Source organism: Phallusia mammillata, chromosome 1 (genome assembly GCF_965637545.1).
Source record: "Phallusia mammillata chromosome 1, kaPhaMamm4.hap1.1, whole genome shotgun sequence".
Lineage (NCBI taxonomy): Eukaryota > Metazoa > Chordata > Ascidiacea > Phlebobranchia > Ascidiidae > Phallusia > Phallusia mammillata.
The window spans coordinates 32,484,529-32,506,009 of record NC_137252.1 but is presented as its reverse complement, the minus strand read 5'-3'; the positions used below and the strand labels follow the sequence as shown (position 1 = coordinate 32,506,009).

Here is a 21,481-nt window from a genome sequence, read left to right as displayed (position 1 = left end):
GCCAATTTCCTGGAAACCACTAACCAGAAAAAGCTTCAAAACAAGCCTGAATGCAGTTGACCCCAAGTTTAATGTGTGTGTTTTTTTCTTTGTTGAAAGCCGCGTAAATTTGAATTGTTTGGATCCCAAATTTAAATCTATTTATACGCAAACGTATGTGTGTGTAATATCTACGAATAACAATAATCGAAAAAATGGTTGCTAATTGGGGGTCTCCCCTATATAGCGCCTCGCTACAGAGATCTTATATTAAATTATTTTTTGGCGTGAGCGTTTTTGACTAATTATTTTAATTTAAAAAAAATATATTTAAATCTGCACTAATTCAATTTTTGTAGCAGAAAAATACATTTTTCATTAATTTTTACTCGCAAGTAACTTTTAATTTTCCTGCTTAGATTACCCCCATGTACACCTTAAACATGTCCTGACTAATGCACTCTACTCGCAACAATTTATTGCACAATTTACAATAACCTAGAAATTCCATCAAAATTGAACATACTGTATCCTTCAAACATGCTAGAGTCTAGCAGCTAGACCTAAGTGAATTACACACAATTTTGGCAGTTTCTTGTGAAATCCACACAAGGTAATAACCTGAACCGCCATTTTGGCATAGTTAGTAAAAGTTAGAGAAAATACAAACAATTCTACCCGGATTTTGTGGATTAGTACCAAAACGTGAATATGTCATCATGCAGAAATATATTTAAAATCTAATTTTTACAATATTTTGAGAAAAACTTTACATATTGACAATTAACTACCCAAAGCAAACAAAAAAGTTTACACAAATGGTGAATAAGCACCTGATTGTCAAAAACATTCCTTGCAATATCCCACACAACAACATAAGAGGGCACAACAATTAATAACTTTCCTAAACTCGCGAATAAAAGCAAAAAAGTATAACCAAAGAAGGAATTTATCTCCTCTTTTTCTCCAATTTCTTCTTTTGTTTTTCTGTCAGTTCCACTGGTTCTTGGAATATCCATGGAGCTAGTACGTTTACCCAAAGCTTTTGCAGTGCTACTCCTGGAACCTAAATGTAAGATAAAAAGTTTATGGAAATGTGACTGTTGTTTTGGCAAAGGATTATAAAATGTTTAACTTGATTAAAAATCCTAATTTCTAGAATTGTTGGGAAACCTGTTTAATACAATTATTTTCTAATAGGAGTTGTTTTAAGGGTGATACAAAACACCATGAAAAGTTTAGTGTACTTCCAACTAAAAACATTTTAGGTGAAACATATCATAATGTTGTGCAGTGTATTAAGCTTAAGACTTGTATGTAATAGGTAAAAACATCAAATACAATGTGTGGTTTTTCACCAAATTTAAAATTTACAACATAAACATTTCATGATGCTTGTTATGTTTTTGCAACATTTTCCTTGGCATCAAGCCTAAAAAATAGATTCGGACATTTTAGACTAGTTCAGCACTCTTCCGTATCTTATAATACAGGGCTACTCAATTAGTTTTGTGAAAGGTCCAGATAGGAAAGGTAAAAATACCAAAGGTCCAGACACATCTGTAAATAATGCAACATGTCTTAGCCAACTTTGGTTATAGATAATGAGGAAAATAGTGGTACAAAATAAACACATTTCTTCAAGTCAAATGTTTCTGTCAGCAAAACAAAAGCTTGAATTGGGCACTGACCATAAATTAATTTTTGGCACGACGACATACAAAACACAGTTTGTCTAATTTTGCAGGATTACTTCCTAAGCCCTAAGGTAGTAATTCAAAATTCAGTTATTGCGTCATAGATACAATTGTGCGGAAACAATTGCCGTTTCGTTAATAGTTTATTGGAGTTTGGAAATACTTCATGCTCCTAGCAGTACTCCGAGAATCGATATGCGGACTTGAGTTAACTGTCGATACATAGCAACTATCAAGAAATTAACACACAATATAGCGCATGTGGCCGCAATCAAAAGACCGTCGGGGTCCAAATCCAACGCCCCAAAGGGCCGGATTTGGACCACGGGCCACCATTAGAGTAGCCCTGTTATAATACATACCACAAGCCACATGAGCCAGCAGTAATACGAGTAACAACTTGTAGCTTGACAAACAGCTGTCACCAGTAGGATGTCTTTTACATGTCTGTGAAATACAAGAAAGATTTTGTAACATTTGTGTCATCCCTAAGCTTATTTGGATGCAGTAGTATTACTGTATTGCTTTAGAATGTGTGTTTCAAAACTCACAGCCGAAAACTAATACATACTTAAATACAGAAAATATAATATTTTTACCCAACCATGTATTCAATGTGTGACTAACTGTCCATAGCCCACCTAATTTTACAAAACGAGACTGTTAGATTTAAATGCAGAAGCCTTAATTGCAAAAATACAGCAAACTTACAATACATGAACCATTTACATTGTTTTGGTACTTACTCTGACATTCCTGACTCCATGTTTAAATCCAAACCACTTGAAGCCATGGAGGTCATCATTTTAGCGCAGATTGCATAAATAAGTGTTGAAAATAAAAACCATCCCTGCAACAATGAAAAGGGTAATCACTCCTATATAAACATAATTGATTACGGCGGCGTGCTGTTAACAACTACAAGTCTTATAATTTAACTACATTCTAGTGTAGTAGAGAAACATGTTTATTGAACAACTAACATTTCAACTTACAATATTGGCAGTTTTGAAAATGTCATAATGGCTTGCGACTTGGACAATCACCTGGAAAACCTAAATCGACAAGTAAACAAAAGTGAATATAAAAAAATATTCAAAGTCATTGTCAACTAGTGCTTACATTAACTCCAATAACAATGTAGGCATAAAATTCCAGAGTTTGCTGATTTTCTTGCTTGATTTGCTTTGCTCCTTTCGTACCTTGTTTTCCCTTGGGCTGTAAATAGCAAAAAAATCTGTCCAGTTAAAACTTTTTTTTACTATTCTCTCTATTTAATTAGTGTACATGAAAGGCAAGTCAAAATTATTCTGCTGTTTAATTGTTGGCTCTCTTGGTATTGTTAAAATTGTTGGGCAACTGAAAGTCTTCATGTTGAGAAATTTTAAATTAACAAGCAATATAATTGATTGCAGTTTGCGGACATTAAAGGATTGTACTGCATGGTAGCTTTCAACCTTTCGAAATATTCTATTTAACCTAAAACGTGAAATTATTTTTGAAAATAGTAATAATTTAGACTTTAGTTATTTAGTGTTGTTACATTTTAGAAATATCCTCTGCTCGATTAACTGGCAACCATACCGCAGCATAATTTAACGCTTTCAAACCCACAATAAATAAGCCAAACTTACCGGCATTTTAAGTGAGAAACGATATTTTGTTCGTAAAAACAGACCTCTTTTTCTAAAAAAATATATGCCGTAAAGGCTTTAGTGATGTCTAAAACAAGTAAAACGTTACACTATGACTAAACTTTCCTACACTTGACAAAACAATATCTGCTGCAATTAAACACTTTTGTTTATTTTAGAGTCAGACCTTTGAGCCTATTTTCAATTTAATTACGGTACTTTTACCGGTGTCAGCGTTTTACACGTGCGCTCATCCGAATACTTAAGTTATTATCATTTTTAGGGGGCTTGTAAACTTAGAACCTTAATGATTTAGTTACAAGTATCAAGGCTTTGTTTGGTTCTTGTTTATCAAATATAAACTAAAAAGCACCTGTAACAAACAAGTCGACCATCACACATAGAAATAAACCTTTTTTGAACCCTGTCCAGTTCGTTTTATTACGAGTGTCATTATACAACGAATGCATAAGACTAAAAACAGGAGCAAAATACATACATGGCAAATGGCCCAATAGTCAGTAAAGCGGATAAAATCGTACAACAGTTTAAAACTTCAAAACAAGGTTGTCACTAAATAAGACCAAACTTTTTTTTCCAGTGGATAATTATGTACAAAACAACATATTGCTAAAAGATAGATGCCAAAAGGCTATGGTTTGGTGAGACCTAGAAGGTTGGTTGTTAAAAAATCAAAATGTGGAGAAAAAACTTACACTACATGACATTTTCTAGATGACAATTTGAAGCACACCCAAATGTTAAGTGAAAAAGTTTTGGAAGAAAATTTGTTTGCAATATGGGTATTTTTTGGTGAAGCAAAATTCTACCACTAAAATATGTACTGAAAATGGACCCCCCATGTGACGAAGTTGTATAAAAACGCTGTTGGTGTTTTGACTGGAACTAAAATCACACAAATACAAAAGGAAACATAACACAGACAACTCGTAAAATTGATTCAACAGGATTTGAATAACCGACAATTGCTTGTGACAATTTGCATTGTCTGTTGAACATTGAAGAGAGCACAAGACTATTTGAGTTTTCAGTTTTTAAGTGCTTAGTTGACTTTCATTTCTTCCCGGCTTTGCCCTTTGGTGCAGCGTTCCTTGGTGGTGTAACAGGTCGCCCCGCATTTAATCCCCCATACGGGAATTTTTTCTTATCAGCTGGCTTCAGAATCTAGAAATTTAAATAATTTTTGGTTTAGTTTGTTGCTAACATATATGGTACTTTTGCTGGTTTAGGGTTTTTGTGCTAAAGGTTTTTTTAGGTGCTTTGGATCTTTTTTTACTGGCAATTCAACTGTGGATAAATCTACCAACGATTGAAATTTATAAATTAATGCAGTGGCCAGAATTACACTTTTTGCATGACCTTGGAAAAAAATGTTTCAAAAGTTCACTACACCACTGCTACAATTAACATTATTTTTCAGTACAAAAAAATGGAAAACCTTTCTTTCATGCAAAATTTACAGATACAGTTTTAAGGATCCAGTTTTGATAGCAGTGAGCTAGCAACATTTATTGCAGAGTTATAAGTAGGGCAAATTTTAATCAGGGAAATTTTTGCAAGACTATTTTAATGCCAGGTATCGGCCAAATGGATTATAAGATTAAATTGTCGACAAACAAACGTTGCAAGACTAAATTTTCTTGCAACCGCCATGAAAGTCAGAAATTGGTTGCTGTTAATGGTGAAACCACCAAACAGATGATTCTTATATCTAACCTCCTAACACCAGACATGGGGTCGAATACAGGCGTCCTGTATTCGAATACTTTACGAATACTTGCATGACTGTATTCGAATTCATGAATACTTCGAATGCATTCGAATACGAATTGCCCCATGTCTGCATAACACCCAAATGGGCCTTGTCATTATGTTTTACCGACATAACAATATTTACATTTTTTGCATATCTTATATAGAACACCTCTCAAAACAAACGAAATTTTAAGATGAACGGACTGGCCTTTATTATTACATGACTTCCTTTTCATTTGTCAAAGGTTTTTGAGCATGTTTTACCATCATTAGTAAATGTCAGTGGGTCACCCTATTTTTTGACAATGGTTTTATGTTTTTAAACTGACACTTCAGTGAACAGATCGACAAATAGTCTTTTAGGTAGGGGGTGATTATCTACTCAAGCATATAGAGTAACATAGAGACCTCAAAAGAATGTAACATAAACACACCTGAAAGGAACACATAAGAGTCTCATCAACACTCATCATAGCTCCAGCGTTATCAAATTCCCCACAATAATTAGGGGCTGAAAACAGAGTGACTAGTTGGCGCTTGGCAAAGAATTCGTAACCGTCCTCTACAACCTGTAACAACAGCATCAAGTTACAACCAAACTCTGTGACAATTGTAACAGATTGTTTTAAGAATAAGTTTACAGCAAATTAGTGACGATTTTTTGTGTAAACAAGTGGCCATTGTCTGGTCTATTGTGCCAACAGGAAAGAGTTATTATTTTGACATCTCAATGAGTTTTAATTGAAATTAAATACCAGGGGATTGTCTTGAGTCAAGCGAAGTAGATTATCGTGCGACACAAAGTTCATTACTCATAAAAGTTTGACTACATCATAAAGATTTTGCCATTCTGTATTGGCTATTAAAGATAACTATTGTTTGGTTGTAAATGAACATGTAAAGGCTTGTAACACATATAGGCAAATAAACATAATGGGTGATAAAATATTTATTTAAGTTTGTGTTTCTAATGACAAATGTTTACCCAGTCATAAAACAATTGTTAAGCCATCGTAAAACATGAGCACTTTGTTTAATGAAATTTTACAACCTGTTTTCTATATTCTTAGCTTTAATACACTTTTAAATAGTTTTGACCTTTTTGAAGGGTGACAAAAATGTGAAGTGATAATGTGTGTGCAGATTATTATGTACTTTGACAATATAGGTTTATTTTATTACATAAAGTAAACCATTGTTTTCCAACCTATCCATAAACAAGCAATATTGTTAATGGGACACATATTAAAAAGGCTAAATATTTTTGTCTTATATCTCAGATTCATGCAAACATAGTTGCATTCTTCGATTACAAAATGTTTGTGGCACACTTGTCAATTTCTAAAGAGGCACATTAGTGTTCCATGACACTGTGGTTAAAAACACTACTGTAAACCCAACTAACACAACATGTTAGATATTTAATTGAGAAACTTAAACATACCTGATGGGCCCTACATATTAAATCCAGATCATGTTTGTGCAGAAATTTGGCAACAACTTCGGCACCAAATGTAAACGAGACCCCTCGATCGTTTTCACCCCAACCTGACACTTCTTTGTCTGGATCTGACCACAGGAGGTCACACAAGAGTCCCTGGTCCGGGACGTCTGTTGGTCGCATGATTCGACGGATTTGTTCCATGGATTGAAGATCAGGAGACAGACCTTAAAAGGTTATTTTACATATTTATTTATGTTTTAAGAAAAAAAAACTATATAAAAACTATATATTTTGGTTTTTATTTATGTCCGATTTTTATTCAGAAATGCGAAGTTTTTGGAGTTATTTGACATTTTATACTTTTTTATGATGCTTTTGCAATTTTTTTGCAATTTTTCACAAATTGCAAATTTATCTAGCACAAAACAATTATACATGCCAAAAATTTGACTTAAATATGACAAAGAAAAAGAAAAAAGAAGAAAACCTACAACAGTAAGCTACATTGGATGTACAAAAATAAACAAATTTGCATCTTCTATTTTGCACATTCTATGCAGCAAATTTAAATACGCAAATATGTTTTAGTCATGTCATGGTTAATAAACAGTAGCGGCTCTTGTTATGAGCATGTGTTACTACATTAGATACATTCGTCGCATGACTGTTACACGGCAGTGGCATGACACCAACAAACCAATTGGTGATTACACACACCATTAAATATTAACACCCAGAAAACAGGTTCCATTAAAGCTTATGGCAGGCCATATATTTGTGCATGTAATTTAAAACATCCATAATTTATTAGTTATCTTGGGTTATTTTTTCAATCCAAAAACAATAACATTTAGTGCATACATGAAAAAATCAGAATGATACTTATGTTTACAGGTGTTATATACTTAAAACTGAACACGAAACTGTTAACATGCAATTTCAAACATTTACAAATCTGTTGAATGTAATATTTTTTGGTTAAATGGATTTTTGTCATTTCATGATCAACTTTTAAAATTATGTTACATATTTGTTTATACTTGCATATCTTTCAATACTACATCTTTTATAGATGCAAATTAGATAGATATCAACATACAGAAATTTGATGTTATAATGATGTTTTGAATTTGCTAAGTATGATAATAAGTACGTCACTTGAGACAATCATTAACTTGGTGATTGTTTAGCTTGTCATATAAATTACAGCACCCAAAGGCAGTAATGACCATCATTATATGATTAGGAATAACATGAACAGTGATGTAAGATTGGCTGCTTCCATTCGACAGGTAATACTTGCAAAACAAATTGAAACTTTGCACTAAGGGATTCTTCAGGCAGAGCAAAATCAATACTAATTAACTCAGAGCGATGTTAAAATAGTTGAATCAATTAGAAGTAGTCTGTTCAGTAACATACAGACCGCAGTGCATTCATACAGGCACACCTCATGTACGATGGCTAAAAAGATTACATCAAACAATAACAACAATAGGTTGTTTGTATAACGCCATTCCAGCCATATACTCTTAACATCCAGTATTGTATGTGTATATTTAAAGCCACACATTTTGTCCAAGTGAACAAATGTGCATGTTTTTATTCACCGTCACAAATGACAATTTGTTTCGTTAAATACACAACATCCATAATTTAATACTATGGACAAAATGGTTTAAAAGGACACCTAATTCAAAATAGCATATTTTAATGTGCAGAGGTGAGTGTAGCATATAGCAACCCACACAAAATCAGTTCTTATTTCCTAATATGTTTCCTTACATATAATGACTGCAATAATCGAGTCCAATTTTTTAAGAACAAATGCAGATACAAATTTTGTGCTTATTTGTTTGCAATTGACCACAACTCTTACCTCCGTGACAGCAGAATATTTTTTCATCAATAATAGCGGCCAGGGGAAGGCAGTTAAAACAATCTGTGAAGGTCTTCCATAACTTGATGTTGTATCTTCGCTTGCCTGTGCAAAAAATTACAATCATTTGACTAAATAATAATAATAATAAAATTAACAAAAATAAATCATTAGCAATACAGGTGGTAGCAAAGTGCAACTTCCTACAGGAGTTTAAAAGTCATTTCAAACCTCATGTTAGACCAGGGGTCGCCAAACCGTGGCCCTGGAGCCGCATGTGGCTCTTTGGTCCCTCTGATGCGGCTCAGTTTTTGAAATTACCAAATGGTTTGGTTACAAATTCTGTGACAATTATTTTGATCAGAATAGCTCTTAGAGTGGTAAGGTTGGTGACCCCTGTGTTGGACCAAATCATTAAAATAAAAGCTGTTTATAGCTGTTTCAAGTTGACCTCACACAGTTGCTTAAATAATTTGTGTTTCTTATTGTATATATATACCACATGACATACAACTTTTTACCAATGACAAAACATTTGTTTTACAAAAATCAGAGACTTACATTCATCATAAAATCCGTAAATTCTGTTGATGCTTGCACATTCGTGGTTCCCTCGCAACAAGAAGAAATTTTCTGGGTACTTTATTTTGTATGCGAGCAGGAGTGCGATTGTTTCTAATGACTGCTTCCCCCGATCAACATAATCTCCGAGGAAAAGGTAGTTTGACTCTGGAGGAAAACCGCCATATTCGAATAGCCGCAGAAGGTCGTAATACTGGCCGTGCACATCTCCTGCAAAAGTATGACCATTGTGTTTAAAGTTTACACAGTTCCATATCTTGACATCATCATTTAAACTTGTTAATATTAATTGTTTGAACGTTATACGGCCAAAAATATCTATGACTGTGGTGTTATTGCAAAATAGGAATAATTCAACAAATTCTATTTCCATTTTCAATTAAAACAAGGCACAAAAACTTACCGCAAATTTTCAAAGGCGCTTCTAGTTCCAGCAAAATAGGTTGGCTTAAAAATATTTCCCGTGACTTGAGACATAGTCCTCGAATTTCATTTTCTGTTAGTTGGACATTTTTTCCAGGTCTTGATCCCCTCACTGAAAAAAAAAAAAACATAACAAACATCAATTTTCAAAAAAATAGTTTATAACTGGTGGCACATCAAAAATAGTTTATAACTGGTGATGTATTTAGAAATATAACTACTGTCTGCAGCTTAAATATGACCTTACCTTCCAATAAGTTACCGATGATTTTGTCGACATCCAGTTTGTTGGTCTCAGACATTTTGTCTTTTTGCAAAAAAAACAACCCAACCTACAATTTGCATACAGTGGTCTGAAAAGGTAAGTTTAAATTAATTTAAGGGCTGAAATTTTCCAACTTACTGGCAATGTTGGCATGCACAGGACATTTAAAAGTTACAAAAGCCGTTTCTTACAACCTTGAAGCATTTATTGTGATAAACATTCAAATATGGTACAAAACAAATCTTATGTGCTGGTCAATAACAAATGGTTTAAGTTAATTTCAAGGGAGATTTTAAACATGCACTACATTCTTAAACCAAACCTAAGGTTGTTTCCTATTTAAAAGTACTAGCGCGGAAAAACAACTACAAAAAAACACGGGTGAAACTGACAGTTGAAAAGGTGTTTCGTGTCTGTGCAGTTTGTTCCATTTGCAAGTGCAAATCGATTGTAACTCGATTATAAAGCTTGCGATTCGCTAAATCGCGTTACCAAACTTCACAGCAACAAATCAATCTGACGCAACGGCACAGAAATGTTGACAAAGTGACGCAATCGGCACATTTTGCGCAACACAAAATCATTCCCAATACTACGGGTCAACATTCTACTATTTCAACAAACGTCTGCTGCCGCGATATTTGAGACTAGCAACCGAGCTACTGACGTCATTAGCGTAAATTTGCGTCGCAGTTGCCATGTTTGTATTATGACGTCACTAGGTATAAATTACGACTGATGTGAGTTAATTTCATTTCAAATCGTCACCTTTTTGAAAACTTTGGGAAATGTACTTTGCTAAAAAAAATTAACGCAACTGCGCCATATTTTTATGACTTCTATGGTGAAAAACAAAACTTGTTTTTTGTTTAATGGTTTTAGTATTATCCTGGTTTTAGTTTTTTTACATGTCATTTTACGCAAAATATTTCTCTTCTGAACAATCTTAACTTTTTTACCATTTGTCCGGTATTCTTACCAAAATTTGTTTAGTAATTTGCGGTGACGTAACAAAGAAAATAAATTTTCCCGCGCTTGGGAAAATAAGTTTAAATTAAGCGTAACTAATTTCAATTGCATTTTTCTGCTCTAGTACTTAAATATTCCACACAAGTAGAACAGAACACACATAGGCGATTGTATTTCATTTGTTGCACAGCATTTTCACGAGTACAAGGTAACTTTTAAATAACATATTGTTCTGAGTACATAAAAACGAGTACAACGTATATTCGAAACATAAAAAAAATGCAAAAAGTGCGCTACGATATATTATTTGAAGACTTTCAATTTATAAAGAATAAAGAATGCTTCATTCTTAACATACTGGCCTATATCAATACCAGGTAAAATGTTTGTAAAAAAACAATCACAGGATTTGATCGAAAAAGCCATGTTAAAAAAACACTGTCGCAAACCCAAGTCTTTAAAACTAACCTTGATTAAAACAACTGCAGTTGATTGTTCCTTTAAATATACTTTTTAAACGTTTAGTTACATAAATTATACCTATACATATTAAAATTGCACAGAAAAATCAGCAATAAAGCAAAACTAAACATTGGTTACATACTGAAGGGTGCTCGAAATTTTGTGGTTAGTGAACTTAAACTGATATGAGCTATATCACACTTAACCACAGTTTTTAAAATTGATCTACTCGTGAAAAAACAAAAGAAAGTAAATTGAATAAATGTGGAAGACAGTAACAGAGGTCATCCAGATTGCCCTTTGCAAAAAATCTTTCAAATATCATGTAGGGACCAAATGTCATGTCAAAATAATTTTTAACAGAAACAGTTTTTAAATGTATCAAAATGTTTAATCACAAGAAAAATCCATTATTCTATTATTAAATCAGGTTTTGTTTTTCAAATTACTCTTTTTCAAAATTAGGCAAAATCTAATAGATGTTCAAAATAGGAAGATTCAAAATGATATAGCATAGATAGTTGACTTGTTGAGAAATGTTGAAAAAGAGAACAATGGAGGTATCTTCTAACTAATTTTGTTTACGTTATTTGATGATGTTTTGGAAGCAGGGCAACAAAAAAATCTAACAAACAGTCAAGCAAAAAAACGGAATGTTTGCAATAAAAGACACAGCTAGGAAGATGGAAACATCAGTAGAAATAACACCTCAAGTATTTCAAAAACTTTATCTCCAACCAGTTGGATTTGTGAGATTGTTTCTTATCGTCGACTTACGACGGTGTTGATATGTCAATTTGTAGTCTTGTAGGTCTGAGACAATGTAAACTGTCAGGCAGACTGTTCAAACTTTTTCATGCAAAGTCTTCATTAGCTTTAGCTGCATTTTACATTGTTATTAGTTTTGCCAAACACAGTGTTAATGCAGCTTTTGTTACAAAGCCACTTTTTATCACCCAGTTTGTACATTTTCTTGCAACAGTGGTACCACATGCGAAGGAGAGACAGTGCAAACAGTTCATTTCTAGCATGCATTGCAGTTTCTGACAACAAACACCATCAATTCCAAGCAGTCTTGATGCACAAACACTCATTGCAGGTTCGGGTTAGTACAACAGCAGCAATAGTTTCAGGCAATCACTGAAAATCGGTTGCAGTCTGGTATTAGTAGATTCTGGCATGTTAGTGCATTCCTGTTTGTTGTTAATTTCTTTTTTTCTTGTTTTTCGTCAGCCTGTGCACATCACCTGCTGTATCCTGTGAAGTCAGAGGTTTTGTCATAATATTCTTTATTTCGCCAATCCACGATCTTTGCTCTTCTTGGTCCTCACAGCATAGTAAATAGTCTCTGCATAAAAATGAAATCCTGTTCTTTATTTGAGCCGAAAAATGGACAAGATTAATACTAAATGACGAGAGAAAAAGAAAGCGAAGAAAAAAAGCTTTTCCATCCTAGTTGGTTTAAAAAAAATGAAATACAAAAACTAACAAATAGATTTACAAAGCCAATTTCAGAGAGTAAAAATTAAAAATATCTTTTTTATGTGTTAAGATATACAACTAAAAGCCGAAAATACACATGTTGAATACTGTTAAATGGTGAATATCTTTGCCTAAACAAGAACATTTTTCGCATGATTTTTGAATCTTGCCCACAATAGTGTTCATACATTATGTATGTCAATTTTCTCTGCACGTCATAAAATAACTTTGACATGGACAGAAAATACCGAAATTTTATTGCAGTCAAATTGGTAGAAAGCAAATTAGGCAGCTGAACTGGAAGCAAAGTGGTAGGTAACTTAATTTTGGAAAACCTCTTTCCATTGTTTAATCCAGTTACAAAAACTGGCAAGTTAAACTCAAATACAATTAACATTGATTTTACCATTTGGATAGCGGACTATTTGAACCACTTATGGCACAACAATTCCACTTGAGATGTTACAGAACAATTAGGCAAGCATGTGTAGAACTGATGGTATATCATGTAATACTAATTACATGTTATTTTTTGCAAAAACAGACCATTGTTATGTTTCTATTTGTGCTTTAAATGTTTTGTCAAAAGGTGATTTAAAGTTAAATTTGCTAACAAAGTACAACACAACTGTAAGCAAAATGGTTAGTCGCAGGTTTTAAAGATTTCAGTCCCAATTTTAAGTTTCTGAAAAAAAATTTTGCACATTTGAGAAAATAAAAATAAAAGACATTAAAATTGTGATTTAATAAAAAAAACAGAATACCACCAAAACATTCATGGTTATTTTAACCTTAACATTGTCACATCATAAAAAAACATCCCATTTTTTCATGAATACCATGGTATACATTCTCACCTTTCTGGTGTAGTGATGGTAATTCCAAATCCTTGTTCATTTTGACCAGCAGGTAAACCATCTCTTACCATGAAACCATCAGTGCCACTGCCTAGGTAGATTTCACCTTTTGGATAAGCATCCTAAAAATATAATTCATGTCACAATCATCACAGTTGTAAAAGGGCTAAAACCTAGCCCAAACCAGAAGTGTTTTTAAACAAAGCCTAAATTAGGTCAAAAGTTAGTGAAGCTAAGCACAGAGTTAGGTTTAAATCAAGCCAATTATATTCGAAACAGAGCCTGAACCAGCTCCAAAACGTTCTGACTAACAACTCTGCAATTAACATTCTATGAAATTTGAAAGTTACTTTTTTTATAAATAGCTCTCCAACAAGTTTCATGATTTTGGTTTTCACTAAGCTTTTAATTTTACTTTATAAGATATAGAAAAAAAATTTTCAATTAAGATGGTGACTGTAAATTGTTATTCCATTGGCACTAAAAAGCAACAATGAATAAAAATTCAATGTAGCTAGCAAGTTCAGTAGAATTATAATAACCCTAGATGGCCAACTTGTTTAACATATTGGAGAAATTAGAGCCTCATTGAAGAACCAAATGTATGAAAACACATTACAAACTACATAACCTCTTTTTAGAGGTAAATGCATAAAAATAGCATGTTGAAAATAATGAATACCAGTTAAGTATAAACTACAATTAAATGGTATACCAAAGGATTTGCAAAGTAAAGGAGTTTTCTCTTTTCCAGCGTAAACCATCGCCTTCTGTAGGCTTCTGTGTGCTGTGTAGAAAACAAAACAAAGTTTAACTTAGTATCAGCGTCACACAGGAATTGATGATGTAACGAACTGCAAGTCGCAATGATGTGACAAGACAGGTTAATAGGTTTAAATAATTAGGTGCTATTTAAAGCAATGTTACCAAATTTGATGGCGTATGTCTAAATACGTAAGGTAGATGGTTTGAAGTGTTTTGTAATTGAAAAAAAATCGAGCTATTTCGATAAAATTAAATGTATTTTTGACAAAAAATACTTAAAACTGGAATTGATTAATTAAGAAGCAAATGCTTCTGGCTCAAAATCAGCAGACACGAAGTTGTTAAAATCAAGATATATATATATATATATATATATATATATATATGTTTCACCTATGCAGGCATCGTCAGTTTACAAAACTGTATTGTATTGATAATCTTTAAAAAAATAAAAAATAAAAAAATAAAATCAGTAAGCAGAGTCAATATATGCATTAACTTTATTATCTTTCAAAATCCCAAAAACTTTAAACCAAGGAAATGGCCTTTAACTTGTTGCATAAACTGCACAAGACAATGACATGAAAACAACCAACCTTTGGTCCCGTTTTCATCATCCATCCTTCCTTTCCTTGGTGGCTGTTTAACCGATCCATAATCTGTAAAAACAACAACAATGAACTGTAAAGACGTGAAACGGTTATACATCCTATTTATAACACATGTATGGTAAAAGATAATATTACTTTTAATGGGCTTAACCTGCACAGTCAACAAGATTTGCATTTTTGTGAAAACACACCTGTGATAAGTGATATTAGGGTCATCTTTAGTTAACACTTTATGACCTGTTATAGAGACAAAAATGCAAAACTGCCACATTAAGTGTTACTGTATAAAGCATATTTTCAAACTTTATCAATATACAACTATCTACAACATCAAGTAGTTGATTTGCTACAGTGAAACGATCTGTTAGCATGACAGAATAAGTAATATGAGTTTGAATAATTTGCTTTTACCACGTCAGTGTCGATTCCAGGATATGTCTTTCTCAGGATGTTGAATGCTGAAGCTCTTAATGTTATGTACCAATCCCCTGTGTCCTAAAAACACAGAAAAAAACTGTTTTTTAGCTGAAAGAATTTGAATCATAAAAAATGGTTTTAAAACCAATTTTTGATCCATATTTTTTGTTTTGTACATCCAAATGACTTGTACTTTAAATACTGGTGCCAAAAAGGTTTTTAGAACAACTGTTGGAAAAAAGTTCAAATTTGGTATTTCACCTTTATATGACTTCATCCAATTCACAAAAATAAAGTGGCATCCTGCAATGCCAGTACATATCACAATTTAAAGCCCCACGTACAAAAATAGAAGGGTGGATTTTATACTGTGCATCACATGTTTTATGATTTCATAATTATGCATTACGTCACAAGGAAATGGGCTCAAACTAGACTTTGTGGCATAATCGACGTCCACTAATGATTATAAATTTGTTTTTCGTGGTGCCTAACAATAATTTACAAAAACATGACAATTACGCTCATATATAATGTTGCATGTTACTATATTACTTTGTTCTTTTAAGAAGGCCTATTTTATCAGTGACAACAGTTTATTTTTTTTAATGACTTTTAATAAATTTTTAACCCCAAGCTAAATCATTGGTTTTCATAAAAACATCAAAAAACAGCACACCAGCGTTGCTGTGGATTTAAAACAAACAAGCACAATGCATGATTATCTTGTCATAATACCGCAATATGAGTCAGTTACGTCACAATACAAAACTGTTGGAGACATGGGTTTGAGTCATAACTACTGGACGTTGTACCTAAATAGCTACACAGACGTACAGCAGTCAAAACAACATCCAAAAGCCTTTACATGCTATTAATTGGGCATAAATACACATAATTTTAGTCATTTATTCAAAATGTTAAGTTGTTTAAGATGATTATAGTCTTTATAAATGCTATCACTAACAAATCCAAAATACTTTAATTAATGTAATCATTTGGTGGCAAAAAAGGTTAGAAAAAAATAAATTAAATAAATCAGCTATTGTGGGCCATAAAAAACTTATTGCTTCTTAATTAATTAATTTATTCTGTAGCGATAACCAGTATATATTGTAATGATTTGCATTGTTTGGAATCCTAACAAGCCTGATAATTCGACACTAAGTATACATGTGTGCATCAAATCAACAATATTGGAACTGCCTTTTATGCCAAAAAACATGGATTTTAAACTATAAAAATTATCATGCTTGCAAAAATTATACCATCGTGACTTTTTTGTGAATGGTTTGATAAATGTTTTACCCTAAGTACTGATTTGTTCATTTATCGCTACAAGTATTTAGTTTGATTTAGCCTATGACAACCTTTTTGTATTAATCAGTAAAATAGTGGTAAACATGAAAGATGACACTATGTTGTGTAAAAAACAAACGTTCCAGCAATTAACCACTGTTTATCAATAAATGTTGAGAAATCACAACATAAAAAAGTGACATGCTCATCATGTTTCTATACCAGGAAGTGGATACCAAAGGTGATTAATCAAGTTAATTGAAAGAGTTTACTATGATTAACGACATGAAAAGTGTCTAATGTACAACGATAACCAGCAGATGCTGGCATGAATGATTAGCATCTGTGGGATTCAATGGCATAGACTCAATAATGGATAAGCAATCATGGTTAGAGTGCTATTAGATACTATATAACACCCAGGTGCAAACAACATAAAATGAGCAACTCATGGTGCATTTACCATTTTGGGATTTAACATAGTGACCAAAAATTATGTGCCTGACTATATAACTCTTACTAAAAATTTATGTACAGAAACAACTGTGCAACATGGACATAAAATCATTTTTATATGTTTTCATTCTTGGTTTGTATTCAATGGGTGGTTTTTACCAACTTTTTCTTATGTCAGTTATTTTGGTTTGGATAATTAGTACACAAAACATTAAATGCACAATAGGTTTAAATATCTTCCAATTTGACATGATTTTTACTTATTTTCACCTAAATGACAAAACATATCAATTGGATCTGCTCATATATTTGTTATTTAACCCATATTATAGGACTTGTGTGATAAACAGCTAGGGTCTTATCAGAACTGGCTACTGTTTTTAAGATGCTAAAACAGTGTTGGGAAATTTTACACACATTTTGAAACAGCAAGGAAGTTTCAGTTGCACAATGGTTTCTGTTCTTAGCATTCATGGAAAACAAATGTGTAAAAAACCCACAGCATAGAAAAATTCCCCAAAATTTTCTTACTTTGCCCTCATCTGCATAAACATAGATTTGTCTCGTGAGATTGTCCGTCTTAAATGCAAACTGTAATCCATTGGGATGGTTGATTTTTTCCGGAGCTAATGTTGCACTTAACGACGCCAACGGGATTGTTTGTTTGGGTTCTTTTGCCTGCAAAAACATAAAACATGAAAAACGATATTGTTTAAATGGTTGCATAAAATACTTACTTCCATGGCAAAAGAAAACCTAACACAAAAGATAGTTTACTTTTTAAGTTTAAAATTCATGCCGTTTATACAAAAGATTGTATATTTATTTAGAAAGTAGACTACTTTATCAATTACATTAAGTTCCAAAAAAATATATATATTGTTTCTGTAAAAACTGAACAAAATTACCAAATTTTATCTTCACTACAAATAGGAAAAACCTAAAAAAATGTAGAGAACAAAATTACGTCATCTTTGATATAGTATTTGAGAGTCCCTTCTTCTGTATTTAAAACAAATTTTCTTGGTTTAAATTGTTTGTCTTCTTTTCCTCGTTTCCATAATTTTCCAGTCTTGGTCCCCGTCTCATAGTGAGCTGTTCCTCCCATTGTCTCAAATTCCTTTCGGTCATACTTGGCATGAATGAAATGTTCTTTGTATACTCTATGTCATATAGAAAAAAAAGAAGATTTAAGTGCCTAGTTGTGGCATCACACAGAATAGGTAAGGCATGGCTTTTTAGCCAGTTGATCCCAACAAACTGAAGACTCACTAGCCAAAACAGCCACCAGCTGCACTGATGAGACCTTGCAGGTCGAAACAATGTGAACTGTCTGCAGTGTATAATTTATTGGTTTCATGCTTTTACATTCAAAGACTTGAGTGTTTCATAAAAGTGAAAATAAAATGTCGAAAAGTATGTACATTTTTGAAATGTTTTTTTTCATGTTTTTATAACACCAGGTAGCTTTTAACTGCTTTAGTATTACCACTACTCTTATAATACCAAAACATTTGAAAGCTAAGCGAGTTATATTTAATTTTGGGGAATCAATTTGAACTTACTGAGGGTCAGAAGGACTTGGTTTCTTGTAGTAAACAGGAATATATCTTTCCAGGATCGCGTTAACTGCATCGTTTCCACTTTCACACATCATCTACACAACATTCAGAAATCATACAGTTGCATGGGCAAATACCTTGTACATCTGGCGTGTCAAACTATAGCAAGAAACAGCCAATTAAATCAGAGTGTACATAAACAAACTATTTTTGCAGTTTTAAATTTATTTTTGAGGTGACAGCTTATACATATATATATAACAATTATTTCTTAACATTAAAATCTCAACCACATGAACCAGTAATTCAGGGGAGGAATTTCACTTATATATTAAACATGGAAAAGTCTTTATTTTGGTAGTAAAGTTAAAATGGAGCCTAACATTAAGTATTGTTTGCTTGATTTTTTCTTGTCTATTAGGTTTGCGTTTTGCAGAAAGAAAATAAAATTGTCAAATGAGATATTTATTAAAAGATTGGGAACCACTTCTTTAACATGCACATCTTGGATTAAAAAAACACCCCCAAGAATGGTTTTGCTCTTTAGTGTTTACTCAAAAACAAGAAGTATATTTCACCTGTACAGCATCATCAGCCCATTGGTCCAATCGACATGATTTTACTCTACTGACATGGGTTCCGAGCATTCGATGGATTCCCGAACAGTTTACGCAGATAAAAACACCAATATTGCTTGATGCCCATTCTGGATCTAACAATATTTTTGTTGTAAGTTTGTTGTACTGGCATAAACATACAACAACAAAAATCATGGTAACATAAGCCATGCTTTGGATTGCTTGGTTTAGCTGAATTTTGCTGTCATATATCCATCTGTCTATCTGCTTTTACACACAAAGCCAGCAAAATAATTTTGGCCACCATTAGCACAGTTTATTGCTTTTTGAAAAAAAAATGATCATAATGTAATGACATGTAATGACTCACAAAATTTCAATGAATGATAATTTACTTTATGACCGAACAAAAATAAACTGAATGATACCTTAAACGCAAATGCATGCAGTGTTATGAGATTTCTTCTCAGTGAAGAAAAATTGAATGCAAAACAGCAAGCATCTAAATTCATACATTAAAATAAATGTTGAAAAAAGCAGTTAACAAAAATATAATAAAAAAACAGATGGATACACTTCAAAACTTAATATACACAATAATAATTGTCTTCAAATATTGATGGTTTGTTTAGTAAATGTTTGCGCTTTTATCTTTTGAAAATATTTTAATTCACTTTATTTTAAATCTTTTAGTGATTGCCCAGTAACACAAGTATTATATTGCAGATTTGAACATATCAATTACATAACTATCAGTTACATCAAAAATCTACATCAAATTTCAATGATTTTATTTTGTCAAAAATTATTGACCTTTATTTCGTTAATAAAATGAGCAACTTTCTTGGTTACTTACTGTCTGATGAGCAGTCTGCACAAATATTATTTCCAGGTTTTTGCAGTAACTCCAAAAGTATCTTTTTGTTACGTTCTCCCATTCTGAGGTCAAGGCAATAGAGACAGAAAAGCAGCAATTTACAAACGCATTGTTATTGGAATTGTTGCTAAAAAACTAATAAAGTAGGTACATCTGAATCAAAGCAAAAAGTTAATTTAATAAAAATTAAAATAATCAGCTCATTGAAATCTAAACTATAAAATGGTTTGTTTGTATAAGGAACAGCAGACATTTCAAGAAATGCCGTTGCCGACATTAGTGCAAGTATTATAGTTGGTTTAATTTTTATACTCAGTGGACAGGCAAGACCTGAATGTGATATGCTTAACATGAGTCCAGCGCCGAGCTGCCTGTTTTATTGTGTTCACTAAACAAGTATACAACTAATTTTTGTGACTAAGGCAGTTGGTGACTTTCAATTTAGTTCAATCCATCGGGAACCACTGGGTTGGAGCAATGCCGCTTAAGTTTCTTGCTCAGGGAAACACAAACCACCAAGATAGGATTAGAACCTACAACCTTGTGAACAAAAGGTGTCAGTGACCGAGTGTTTAGCACTTTTAAATAAGCTACTTTTAAAGTCCATTGAAGTTGAACATTTTTTATTAGGCTGGTTTAAAAGTGCAACAGCCAAAGCATTTAAATGAGATAAATACTTTACATTTTGAATGTTTCAACAATGGCTGTGGCCATAATCAAATACAAAGTGTGAAATATGAGAAACCAAGTGCAGTTTAAAAAAAACGTCTGACAAAGAGTAAGACAAAAACTTTTCTTGAAAACAAAACACGCCAGCTGTGTACGACCTAACCATTATCTGGGGGCAAAACCAAAATTTGGTGCCTAATTTTCGAAAACGGTCGGCTGTAAAACCTAAGCCCTGATCTATAATGAATCTACCTTTTAAAAAGAAATACACATTTTTTAATAAACTAGATCGTGTATAACACCTATAGTGCCTCTTTATTGTCAAAAATACAAACTCGGCAACTAATTTGCCGGTGAATTTACTGTCACATCTGACCAACTAATCGAGATGTTTTGTTTTGATTAACCGCGTCACGGTTGGCTGCGGACACCGACAAACGTTTCCGTGTGAGTGATTTGGTCCGTTTTATTTTTATCTGTCACTCTATCCATATACCGTATTTGCTCGATTGTAAGCCGCGGCTTATATTGTTTTTTAGCTGCCGTTTGTGCGGCTTATAATTGAGGGCGGCTTACAATCGAGGGCGGCTTATATTTTAATTTTATACCGAAATCATTTCTGCACTCCAACATTTTAAATTATTTGGGGTTCAAAAAATGTATGCGTGTACAGATTATACGTCGATATACGTTCTGTCGGGTACAGTTATCAACGTAACTAACAGATATGGGCAAATAGTCATACCATATAACTACAGAAAGATGTATTAGGAAACAATCGTATCTAAAATTCCAGCG

The 21,481-nt window shown here is 32.8% G+C and overlaps 3 protein-coding genes across 3 annotated transcripts; all 3 read right to left on the bottom strand.

Moving 5' to 3' along the window:
* Positions 1 to 440: 440 nt before the first annotated feature.
* On the bottom strand, positions 441 to 3,468 carry LOC145228487 (transmembrane protein 208-like). Its single transcript, XM_080093558.1, has 6 exons — positions 3,311 to 3,468; positions 2,799 to 2,894; positions 2,672 to 2,731; positions 2,423 to 2,526; positions 2,039 to 2,123; positions 441 to 1,045 (listed from the first exon to the last, which is right to left on the bottom strand). Exons 1-6 carry the CDS (start codon positions 3,314 to 3,316, stop codon positions 929 to 931), a joined length of 468 nt encoding a protein of 155 aa, XP_079949684.1. The 5' UTR covers positions 3,317 to 3,468; the 3' UTR covers positions 441 to 928.
* A 249-nt stretch (positions 3,469 to 3,717) lies between these two features.
* LOC145228479 (serine/threonine-protein phosphatase PP1-gamma catalytic subunit B) lies at positions 3,718 to 9,789 on the bottom strand. Its single transcript, XM_080093546.1, has 7 exons — positions 9,662 to 9,789; positions 9,395 to 9,526; positions 8,971 to 9,201; positions 8,410 to 8,514; positions 6,531 to 6,754; positions 5,521 to 5,655; positions 3,718 to 4,495 (listed from the first exon to the last, which is right to left on the bottom strand). The coding sequence occupies exons 1-7, from the start codon at positions 9,714 to 9,716 to the stop codon at positions 4,385 to 4,387; spliced, it is 993 nt and encodes a 330-aa protein (XP_079949672.1). The 5' UTR covers positions 9,717 to 9,789; the 3' UTR covers positions 3,718 to 4,384.
* Positions 9,790 to 10,796: 1,007 nt separating this feature from the next.
* Positions 10,797 to 20,195, bottom strand: LOC145237039 (arf-GAP with dual PH domain-containing protein 1-like). Its single transcript, XM_080099754.1, has 11 exons — positions 19,994 to 20,195; positions 19,138 to 19,271; positions 18,563 to 18,654; positions 17,965 to 18,160; positions 17,529 to 17,675; positions 15,237 to 15,320; positions 14,811 to 14,873; positions 14,165 to 14,236; positions 13,450 to 13,571; positions 12,358 to 12,458; positions 10,797 to 11,923 (listed from the first exon to the last, which is right to left on the bottom strand). The coding sequence occupies exons 1-11, from the start codon at positions 20,073 to 20,075 to the stop codon at positions 11,838 to 11,840; spliced, it is 1,179 nt and encodes a 392-aa protein (XP_079955880.1). The 5' UTR covers positions 20,076 to 20,195; the 3' UTR covers positions 10,797 to 11,837.
* Positions 20,196 to 21,481: the final 1,286 nt, after the last annotated feature.